The sequence below is a fragment of the Penicillium canescens genome (genome assembly GCF_028828765.1).
Source record: "Penicillium canescens strain IBT 15451 chromosome Unknown utg000009l_segment0_segment0, whole genome shotgun sequence".
Classification (NCBI taxonomy): domain Eukaryota; kingdom Fungi; phylum Ascomycota; class Eurotiomycetes; order Eurotiales; family Aspergillaceae; genus Penicillium; species Penicillium canescens.
Window position 1 is genome coordinate 2,683,470 of NW_026703971.1, and position 11,802 is coordinate 2,695,271.

General features: G+C 50.1%; 2 protein-coding genes across 2 annotated transcripts; one reads left to right on the forward strand and one right to left on the reverse strand.

The window, feature by feature from the left end:
- Nucleotides 1-3,484: 3,484 nt before the first annotated feature.
- N7446_012098 (HET domain-containing protein) lies at nucleotides 3,485-7,596 on the reverse strand (the record flags this gene model as incomplete). The annotated part of the gene is made up of 4 exons (XM_058520840.1): nucleotides 3,485-5,331; nucleotides 5,923-6,852; nucleotides 6,901-7,133; nucleotides 7,187-7,596. The coding sequence occupies 4 exons, from the start codon at nucleotides 7,594-7,596 to the stop codon at nucleotides 3,485-3,487; spliced, it is 3,420 nt and encodes a 1,139-aa protein (XP_058367126.1).
- Nucleotides 7,597-8,256: 660 nt separating this feature from the next.
- On the forward strand, nucleotides 8,257-11,090 carry N7446_012099 (ankyrin repeat domain-containing protein; the record flags this gene model as incomplete). Its single annotated transcript, XM_058520841.1, has 2 exons — nucleotides 8,257-10,460; nucleotides 10,517-11,090. The coding sequence occupies 2 exons, from the start codon at nucleotides 8,257-8,259 to the stop codon at nucleotides 11,088-11,090; spliced, it is 2,778 nt and encodes a 925-aa protein (XP_058367127.1).
- Between the last annotated feature and the right edge of the window lie 712 nt (nucleotides 11,091-11,802).

Below are 11,802 nucleotides of genomic sequence, written 5' to 3' on the forward strand. Positions count from 1 at the left end.
CGCAGAGTCTAAACAAGGGCCACTCACGACTATCATTGAATGCTTTCGCCGCGCCGTACCGGAGGCCATAGGGCTTCGTGACCTCTTCAAAGCCCGTAATTTCGCCCCCACGTTTCATACGATAACGTAGCCACCCGCCTGTCAGATTCTGTTCCAGGGCAATTCGGATCCCATTGGGTTCTCTCAATGCGTGACAAAAAACATATTGATCAAGAATTTCCGGTCTCAACTTCAACTCCTGCTGTCCAAGTCCATTCAAAACCCGAAGACTATACAAATTTTCTGGACAGTTCATCACGCGACCGTCTTTAGAAAGCGTCTTGAATGCCCCGATTCGAAAAAGCAAGCCCAACAAGAAAACGTGCGGGCTAAGGACCAGCGTAGGATCAAAAATGACCTCCGGGATAGGGAAGGTATTCCTATTGCAATCAGCTAAGCTGACCTGATTCGAGCTCGTATCGCTGTGAGGAGAGTAAAAGAGGAATGGAAGGACAACGACAGGGCAAGGTGAATAGAACCATGGATATAAACGAGGGATTCAGGGCTAGGGGAATATTCTTACGATTCCTTCTTGCCAAGAAATGATTTTGTGAACTCCGGCCTCATATAAATGAAAAGCCGAGGAAGGTGGCCATTTGGATCTCGTACCAGGGTCAACATGAGGTCCCGGTAACGAAGGTTCAAGAGCGCTCCAGGCCGGCTGCCAGTGATGGCGGCCAGTTGACAGTACAGGAGGAGCTGCATCCGGTACCAGCCACAAGGGAAAGTCATCTCCGTCGTAGACAGTACCACTCGAGCAAACTCGGCCACATCTTCAATATACATGGTCGCTTTCGGTCGCCGATCGAAGCAGAGATTTTTCTCAGTCGCAACTATCGCAAGCACCTATGGGCTGTCAGCCATAAACAGATCAGTCTGACCGATTAGCGGACCAACAACTCACATCTTCGATTTTGACGATCGTATCTTTACTAAGTCCATGCCCGACTTCAGCCTTGTAGACCAGATGCCACCATTTCCAGAATGTCTCCAGCGAGCTTTTATACTTCAGTCCTGGCGTGTGTCGCCCGTTCTTCCCCCTCCGCTGATCACAGCGCCAGGAAAAGAGAGCTTTCAAAAACGGATCGTCTCCTCTGTGTCAGAGAGCCAGAAGAAACATTCCACAGGGTCCCGCTTTCCGCCCTCGCAAAACCTGGGATAATTAGCCAAGTGCAATTGGAGAAACCATGGGGGTAGCACGCTCTCACCTGTCCCAATAGTCCCGCGTCTCATCCAGTTTGTCTTGGGTTCTTGGGCTGTAGCGTTTTTGCCGAAGCTGGGAGACATCGAGACACTCTGCCTCCTGGAGATAGTGCTCCGGTGGAAGCTGCTTCTCTTCGTCTTCCATGGGCAAATCGTCCTCGGACTCCGATTCATCCTCGTCATCACAATCCCCAGATGTGGTGGCCGAATCGGTTTCTGAGGCTTCGTTCGAGAAGATCTCAGGCAGTTCTGAGCTCGCGTCACTCTCATCGTCTGACAAATCAGGACGCGAAAGGTGAGGCATGATGTGGGAGCAGTGTCCGGCAGGGAATAGGGAACTGATCAAGAGTGTATAGAATCCACTCGAAACACCAGTGTTCTGCCGGAGAAACAGATGCGATGATGAGAAGATCGCTGGCGAGCGAGAAGAAACAATGAACGTCGGGAGTCATGGCGGTCGATATTTATGGAATCCAGGGAATAAAGGTGCTCAAAAGGTGCTGAAAGGGGAGCCAGAATGGCTCCTTCTTTCCGGACCCTGGTTGGAACGGGCTCGCAGCCGCAGTATCACGAGTGGGACCAGGAACGGCCGACACTCCAGTGAGGTCGCTGCGGGGCTAGGCGCCATGCAACGGCCAAAAAGAGAGGAAAGTGGCAGTAGGTCACATTGGCCGTGGCCTTAGATACACGTGACGCCAAGACCGTCGCCGGTGAATGGGAGGCTTAAAACGGCCCCCGAAGCGGCCTTTTCTGGCCTGCTATTCACCGTCTCATTGTTATGTGTAGTATATAAGCGGTAGCCGATAGTAAGTATAGCTATATAGATCGAAGAGTATAGGGAAGGAGTTATATAGTGGAATTAGCCCTAGATAAAGGAGGGTGACGTTCGTTAAGTTTCCTTTATTTTTATATTTATATAACCGAGTTCGACTCATTTATAACCTGTCATTCTCGAACGACCACTTAGGGGGCTCACCTAGTGAGCCCTATAGAACGGTCGTTCAGTGGGCTAGCACCCACCTTAAAGCTGTCGGTAGGCCTAATAGCACTCCTGTATAGTAGCATGTATTAGAGCGAGCTACATCGGGCAAATGAATTCATCATCATCATTAGTCATAGTTTCACCGGCCCCCAGTTCAAGACGACTAGCCACCTGCCAGCCACATTTGTGATCTTCAGTCACCGTCTCATAGTTAATAAAATCTTTCTGAGCAAATGGGTTAATCAATATTCCAAGGGCTTTCCATTATTGACCATAGTGAATTGATGTACAACGTGATAGTCTAGAAGCAGAAACTGTTCAAATCCCCCTAGTAGGACGGTTCCACCTTGATGGTGAAGGCTGCGAGACCCCAAAGAGTATCGGCAGAAAACGGCCCTGATTGGGTATTCCGGGAGTGCCGTTCCGTGATAGTGTCAACACTGCGGAATGCTGTGCTTCTTTTCTTGGCTCACCTGGGTAGGTAGCGTTCACTATCGATACGCGTGAAAGAACAGTAGGTGGTGGGCACTAGAAAGACCTGGTACCTTTGCGCAGTTCAACAGACTTGCAAACTTTGTGGGTTTTACTTCATCACTATCCATTTGTTTGCATTTCAGGCCAAAGCACTCAGTGGCTGGGCATCCATCTGGCGTGGCCTTCCTGCCTGCTGTGGAAGCGCGTCGTCACTCTGAACTGCTATCTTAATAATAATTCGACCATGGAGAGCTATCATAGCAGGAGCGCCCGTACATTTCAGACAAGTCTCATACAACCCAGATAGTGCAGTTTCACTACCACCTGTATTGTGAGGCCCAACATGCGGTAGGTGAGAGATGCCCGTCATGGATGCTACCCATGGCAATCTCATTTATCTCAACCGTCACATTCGTCACAACTACCAAGAACAAAACTTAGTATGCCTTAGGGTATCACGAGCCGCAAAGACCGAAAGCAAGCGATGAACATCCTGTTAAAACTTGATTGCCCTGGAAGATGCGAGGAATGCTGTAAGATGGCCAAAGAAAGCATTTAGTGAAGTCAACATACGCGTCATTTGCTAAATGATGCAAGGCTTTCTGCCTTACAAACACGAGAACGAACTGCCGAGGAAGAGAGCAGGAAACCAGGAATTGACACTAGAAATAGGGAATCATATAAGGGCAGGAAGCCTCCCACACAGCCACAACCGCGCGTGTACGCAATGGCCCCCTCCTAGGCTAAGGGTGTATCCCATGACAACCTATTGGAACTCCCATACCATCACCGGATACGGAACGTTCGTTCTATAAGCTCAGGACGCTCCAAAGCTGACCCGTCCATACACCCGTCGAGAAAGCACTCTCCTACGAAAGTGACACAGTTGTCTTGCTCAGACTTTCGCAACAGAACAGGAACGCTGCAACCAAATAGCACGCAGATTAGATCTCCCTTCATTGCTCTCTCCGATACCATGCCGATATGTCCGTTGCGACTCACCATCAGACGGAGCGACAGTCTTACAACTGTATCGAAGAATCGACCGAAAAATGTGTCGTGATAGTATTCGTCTTGATTTGGAGTACTATGTCCCTCTGGGCCAGGGGGTTCGATGTCAGCTTGGTGGCTGCTGTCGCGCAGGATGCTCTCAAAGTTGTGTCTGTGAATTTGAAGAGATCTTGTGCAGTCAAACCATATCTGAAGCTCCTTGGGAGTTTCGGTGGCAGAGTCCTGTTCTGGTACCAGCACCAGCGCTGATAATAGGCCGACAAAGTCTCGAAAGAACTCTGCAGTAGGCATAGCGTACCGTAAATATCGGTCTTTCCGGTCCAGTGCCAGACTTCTGCACACGCCCATAAGAATTTCCGTTGATGAGCTGTAGAATGTAGAGCCAGGAAAGCTTGGCGGTTCCATGGCGTTCCCTTCAGAGCTTTGGACCAAGTCGAAATTCCTGGATCCGGCCAATCCATCGACAGTATCAACGATGACCCCGCGAGCGAATAGTGCCGAGCCTTCAAATTTGTACTCAGCTGCTCTGTTCTTGGAAGCCGAATAACAAATGGAGGGGTCAAATGCGAGGGCTTTAGGAGTCCGGAGGTTTCCGATATGCGTCATACAACTCTGGCTCACCATTAGGGGAATCACCAGGGGATTTGTTTTCTGCCAGTGAGGTACCCAGGATGGTCGCAAAGTGCTTCCAGGCGCGTTGAACAGCGAAGTGAAACATATGATATCCAATGACTTGTGGCGTGCGATAAAAGCCTGCGTGAAACGCAAGTAGACCTCTTGGCTGCTGAGGAAGTAATTGACGTCGAGCAGTGACCCATCGATCGAGAGGGCCATGAGACCATAGATCCGATCGCGATCGTCGGTTGCATTCATGCAGGAGAAGTAGGCGGCTAATGCCAAAATAGACAGGTTGAGTGTAGCTCCAGGTTTCCTTCCAGCTTTGTATAAGCCCCAGACTCTTCTCCGGTTGTTTCCGTGCGTGAAGCCAGGAGTTTCCTTGATGCCGATCGAAGTACATTTGTCGGCAATTGATATACTGCGGCAGACGGCGACCCTGCTGACGTTCCGCATGCCGCACCAGAAGGAGATACTTCGAGGGAGAACGAATTCCTGAACGGTCCAGATTCTAGACCACCATCTTCGAGCGAGAAGGTTCGTCAGCGCTGTCCACTGAGGGTAATACTGTTCGGTCTGTAACATGGTGCGCAGGTTGTCAACACTGAGTCTTTGTTGGGCAGTTTTATCCAGAAACCTGATGAAGTCCATGGCAAGGTTGCTATCACTCGACTCGTCGCCCAGCCAGATGATGACTTGTTCAGCTCGTACATAGATGTGCTGCATGAGCTGCACTTGTTGCGCTCTCTCTTCCAGATTGTCTTGGTTGATGCAGATTGAATCAATCCACCACCATTTTCCGTCGAGCAGCATATCCTTGGATGCCAAGGTCTGAATGAAGGATTGTAGGGAATCCAGAACCGGGAGCATTTGTTTCTCTATTTGAACAGCCCAGGACTTTGCGAGGGAAGCTCCATTGGAAGCCCATGTGTAAGATACAGAATGAAACGGGGGGAGCGGCTCTTCAACCGAAAAAGCCTCGAGAATAGCAGATATATGAATTCCATCTGAAACAAACTTCAATAGGCGTAGTTGGTTGTGCTGGATTGGCTTGTACGAGTAAAGAGTTCTTATAGTCATGGTGTAGGCAAGACAGGAATCAGAAAATCTGATTTTATGTGAGGTAGATTGCTCATGTGCTAGATAGAGGAGAGGGTCCACGTTGGTGGTGTTCCTGCTGCTAATATATCAGAAGATAATATCAGGCTGAGGCCTGGGCCAACACTTGGGTTGCACTGCCCGTCTACCATGCAGCAACCCAAATGCACTGCCCCTGCACAGAGCAGCATACTAGAGGGACTTATATATGAGGGACAGATTTTAATTGGCTCTCATGGTAATGATCATGGAATAAGTAAGAACGAAAAATGACCATGGCCTGGTTATAAGGGGCACATATAGTTGATCACTTTGTATCTGCAAGGCTAGGACTATTCAACGAGCACCAGGGCAGTGTTTGCGGGCCTGATGTCGAGATTTGTGTCTTTAAGGAGAGAGAAAAAATAGCCCGCTGCTTATTACACACCCTTACATGATAGTACAACAAGAAAAATCATCCTCACCACCTGCATTATTATCTCCATTGCCTCCACACCCACAGCACCCGTCTGCGTCATACCCATTCGAGAAATCTTCATCTTCGTTTGGGTCTGGCAAAGAAGTAGCAGTGACCTCGGTTATCGCGTCGTCAACATACTCATTAGAAACACTCTCATCTTCGCTTGAGTCAGCCATGGAAATAGCAGTAGCCCCAAGTATCGCCCCGCCACCTGCGCCTGCCGCAAGGTAATCAGCTTTTGAGCGGTTATCATCTGATGTACTTATGGACAATGGCTGGGCAGCGCCATTACCATTGATGTCGCGACGATACGCTGGCTGGAGGTTATTGAGATATTGGTGGTGTTGCTGTGGAGAACTGGGGCTCGGCTGTTGCTGAGTAGGAGCGCCATACGTACCCTCAGCAGGCACAAGCCACGGCTGCACTTGCTGCTTGGAATGCTGAAGATAATCTTCTCCACCATTGCTTGTTTCTTGCCGGGTCTCGTATTGTCCGCTTCGCGAAGTCGATATATTTTGACGTCCTGCCGTGGTGCTTGTTGGTTTAGTTATATTTCCTAACTCGATTGAATTACCCCAAGCAGATGATGCTGGTGCTGCTTGATGCGTCGTAGGACACGGAGGCTGACTTCCCCGTTTGTTGGTTGAGTCGACTTGTTCTCTCCTGATTTCAGGGCGCACCATACCCGTTAACGACATTTTGAGGCTAGTATTCGCGCCAGAATTGTCAATGCTTCGCCCCGAGCCTCCAGATGTGGGAGTCGTTGGGCCATACCCCTGACTCTGGGTTGGAGGAAAGTGCTGATGAGCCGGGGTCTCAGCATTAATAGTACGGGTTGGCTGGTAGAACTCGATACGGCTATCTGCGTCGCGCTGGTGTCCGATTGGGCTTCCTTCAGCCCTCCCACCACTGACTGCAGAGCTACTCTCATATGAAGATAGACTACCATCACCCTCGCTCGCAGCAATGCCTTTCGACGGTCAGTACTGAGACCCGCTCAGGTGGGACTTGAACTTACTCCAGACTCCATGAATGGTCAGTTGCACCGATCGCCAATGATGTTCGGCATCATGTCGCATTGACATGAGACACCTTTGCTGTCCAGCAATGCTCAAATTCCCCGCTGAGAAGAGTCTCGTTTGATGCTCAGAATCCTGCAAGGCTCCAGCCTTGACCCTCTGTTTTATGCTGTGTAATTCGGCAAGCTGTTGTTCTGAAATCACTTCAAGTGGCTCGCTGGACAGCACATCGCTATAAATGTTGTCAATGAATATCTACCCGAAAGGCGTTCAACAATGGCCTACATGATGTATAAGAGGAGCAACGTGTTGACCCCATCCAAGTATTTGTATACTCGCTCTCTCAGTGTCTTAACGTGCGGAATAACCGCCGTTTTCATTAACTGAGTAAGAGCTTCCTTGGAACCGTGGGGATCAGGCCCTGTCTCCAGGCTGAGTAAGTGGGGCGTTAGAACGTTGTAGAAGTAAGAGATGGGCTCCAGGAGCGCCTGGATTAACAGGTTGAGCTCTTGATCATATATGAAGTTCCCATCAATTGGTGAACAGTCGATAATGGTTTCCAACGTTGCTTTTAAACTGGAACAGAAGCCGTCCTCAGATTTCCACTCTGGAATCACATTTCTGTCTTGTTGGCAGTCTTGTATAGCCTCGGCTAGCGTCGAGAGAACCCCGCAAGCGGGTTCGAGAATGTCCATTGGGTGTGGAAAACCACGGATATTGGCTACGATAAAATCAAAAATCAAAACTGCGAAAGAGTGACTTGGTCTGCTTTTAGTTGTATCGTAATATGTCGTGGGTCTGCTGTGCCTGATTTGGGACTGCAGCACAAGGCTCCGCCATACGCACCCGTTCATCTTAACATCAAGGGCCGGGACAGGCGGGGAGGGTGGGGAAAGGGACGAAAATAGGCTGCAACGTGGGAGGCTGACTATTCCCTTAAAGCCAAGAGAGTCTGATCACACACGGGTTCAGGTCGATTAACCACTTAACGAATGTTTGCGCATTTATTTAGCGCAGCCTTTCGTTCCAACATCCTTGGCGCCTCGCGATTCGGTAGCGTCCTATGCAATGCAACCCTGAAAAAGGAATTCCAACTCACGCGCTCGACCATAATGAGGCAAACATGCAGGCTCAGCCGCATGATACAGGACGCGCAACGAAGCTCTCCGCTCCACTGACAAAAGGCTGAAGCATTAGGTTCCCAGGTGACTTGCAAATCACCCAAAGACCACGCAGGTTTTATCTTCTTTCGAACATGGAAGTAGCGAAACTAAACCAACTGCATAATCTATAATCGAGTCACCGTGCAAGTATTCCGATCCTGATCGTCTCCGACCAGTTTTTCTGCAAACCAAATGGAACAAGACGGGCTTCCTTTGGGCGTTGCTGCTCGGGGAGTTTTCAAACATCACAGAGAGTATCCTAGGCTTCCAGAGGGATATACTTGGGAAACCCAAAGGCAGCGCTATTGCCCACGCGACCTCCATATAAAATCACTATCGGGCCAGTCGGAGCTGAAGCACAAGTTTGGCTACGTATTCTGCCACCGCGGACTGTACGAACGTGCGTTGGGCATCCTTGACAATTCGGCGGGCGCGATTGAGAATGGCATAAACCAGGGCTTCTTTCTCCACGAGGTTGATGCGTTTCTCCTGGAGAAACTAGACAAGGCCTTCGTGGCCCATGACAAGAGTCCGCAGCGCGTCACGTCCAAAAAGGAAGTCTGGGACAGCTACTCTTTCCATGAAATCATCACGACACCTCTTGTGACGCGGAGAGTGAATATGGCTACGCCAGACTTTGCCAGCTCATACCTGCAGACGGATGAGAAAGTGCTTGGCCTGATCAACACGCTGTGGGAAGAAAAGCTCAGGCCTGTCGGCCGCACCCTTCAGATCGACCTGAGAGACGAGGACTTTGCCAGGGGGATCCCCTACTACTCTTTCCATATTGCAAAAGTGCCTTTTCAGTTTGCTCAGTCCCAGGGCGCACATAAAACCCTGGTGTGGAGCATGTTCCAGTCAACAATCTTGAAGGGGTACAATGAGAAGTTCGTCTCCTTCGATCATCTTCACGACGAAATCAGGAGAAACTCCAGGGAGACCTACGGGCGGAATTACTTTGACCTAAGGCATTTGCACATGCTTCCTCCTTTGATAATGGTCTTCTATGCCGATCCGCTGATCAAGCTTGCGGGGAAGACAAAACCCAAGGAACGGCATGGGAATGACAGAAAGAGCTACGAACATCTCTATGATATCTTCCTCGAACAAGTCAAGTCCTTTATTCGGATTGGACCCAACTCGTACAATTTCATACTTGAGATTGTCCACAGCGGTCTTGGGCTAGGATACGACCGGACGAAGCCTCTGGACGCAACCAATCCTCTAGACGGTGAGCCACTGATCAAACCAGAGGTTGTCTTCGAGAGCCGCGTGGACCGAGTCATGATTGACGTCAGCTTGGCACTAAGAAAGGAGTACCCAGACCTCCTGTTTTCGTCTTGCACACGATTGCCGGATGTGATTACATCAACGGGCAAGTATAAAGCGAAATTCCAGACCTCAAGGTTGGTACCCTTGCAGGAAGGCGAGGAGGGACTTGCAACCAAGATACGAGCTATGCACGGAGGACTGTATCCGCAGTCTCACCTCGTTGTTGCCGATGACCCGATGGCGGAGATTGCTGCACGTACGTGGATCGACGAGGAATCCGGTCTGGATCGAAGCGACTTACTTACCATACCATATTACAAGTGGCTGGCAAAGGCTAAACGAAAGGACATTGTTGCAGCTATGGAGAAGCTTACTAAGCACGACTTTTTGCCAAATCGAGTTGAGGACGCCGTCCCGGAAGCGGAGCCCGAGCCTCACAATCCGAGAAACTTGAATGCAAAAATCGGAGCGTGGCTAGAGGGCGTCCTGTTCCCGCACGACGGCGGCGCAGATAGACGAAGAGGCGGCTATGAGAGCGACAGAGACTTTGTATGCGGTCCAGACAACAGCGTGTCAGGCCATGACATCCCCTTCGCAGCCGACGAGAGAGCACTCCAGTCCAAGAGCCGCTACAACAAAAATCATGTATCTCTCGTTGTGGCAGGTAGAAGATTTACCTTTCTCAGCGAAGACGAAGCACAACGTGCGGCGGCCAGTTTAGCCGCCTACAAAGCAGCTGAACGGGGTAACAAAAATGCCCTCGGAAGACTTATCTCAAGCGGTGCCGACCTCAATGCATCGACGGAACTCTATGGGAGCCCGTTAGCGGTTGCATGCGCAAAGGGCCACGGTACGGTTGTCAAGTTGCTGCTTGACCACGGCGCCAGCGTTGGCGGACCAGGAACCTTCGGCTCCCCGTTGGAACTGGCGTCTGAAAATGGCCATTATGAGATTGTGTCGATGTTACTTTTGGTGCTGGTGAAAAACAACGTGTACAAGGTGTATCCCCGCGTCTCACATAGGGTATTTACTGGCACTGCACTTCATAGGGCATGTGGGAATGGACACGCGTCTATTGTTCAATTACTCCTGGACAAGGGCGCCGATGTCAACCTTGAAGGGGGGTATACCATACCGCGCTGCAGGCAGCATGCGGAAACGGACAAGATGATATCGTCAGCCTACTTCTGGATAGAGGGGCCAACGTCAACACTCCAGGCGGATTTTACCATACCGCGCTGCGGGCAGCATGTGTACAAGGCTACCATACAGTTGTCGAGCTTTTGCTGGCTCACGGGGCCAATGTCAATGCCCCAGCAGAGAACCACATGAGCGCACTCCACTCCGCTTGTCGATACGGCTACGCAACAATTGCTCGGCTACTACTGGACAAAGGTGCCGAAATAGACTTCCCGTGCCCAGCAACATTCGAACCGGAAGTCATCTCGCTTCTGGTCGAAGCCGGCGCCGAAGTCGACAATCAAGCGGTGTCATATTCAAGCCAAGGCAGGCAGGCACAAGCGAAACCTAGAAGACGCACCATTCCACAGTGGAAGAGATCCCTCATACGCAAGCAACTGAATGCGCCGCCGATTGTGCCTCCACGCAGGCTCCCGAGCTGTGGCTGTTTAGTGTGCATTATTGACCAGGCGATTCAGCCCGCCATACCCAGATATGGGCTGTCCGAAGTACGGGCCGTTGATCCGGTTCGTTATACACTCGAAGAGATGAGATCTCATGCGGCCAACTCCTGACATAGTATGATGCTTTGCGGCCGCTGTTTTTGTGTGGCCACTGGGCTCCCTATCATATTGTAGTGAACAAAAAGAAGTGGACCCCAGACTTGCTCGAAGGCTTTTCAAATAGAGGCACCGTGGGCAGCAATGCGGGTGATATCTGGTTGAAAGAGGGCACCCGGACTAATAAGAAGCTTTGTGAGATTGATTTTGAGGCCCAACCATTGATGTTCAGCCTTATCACTTGGATGGCCCTTGTATTCCTGATAATGTTTCCATGCAATTCTTTTATGGTTATGGCATGTGAGAGATGTGCTACTATGAAGATGTAGGACACTCTAGAAAATAGATAGATGCGTGAAGAAGAGAGAAACTATCTACAGATGAGACTAGCTAATGTGTGTAGGAGCAGAGGAGGTCACGTGACCTCTAACCCATTTCTGATCACGTAACCAGATGTACTTTGGTCAACGAATGGCCTCCTCCCTCCGGTGTCACTGTCTGTCTCATTTTCTATCTTCCCAGCAAGCACACGCAAAATGGGGTGCGCTGACTAAGATCCAGGATGACAAAGGGAATTGATAGGGACACTCCCACTTTTGTTCCGGACACTCCTAATTACGTAATATCCATGATTAGGTAATTGAAAACGTCATGTGATTGTATTGGTATTCATTCTCCGTATTATTTACATGACCTTCGTGTATGCCCAACTTTACCACATGCAGTG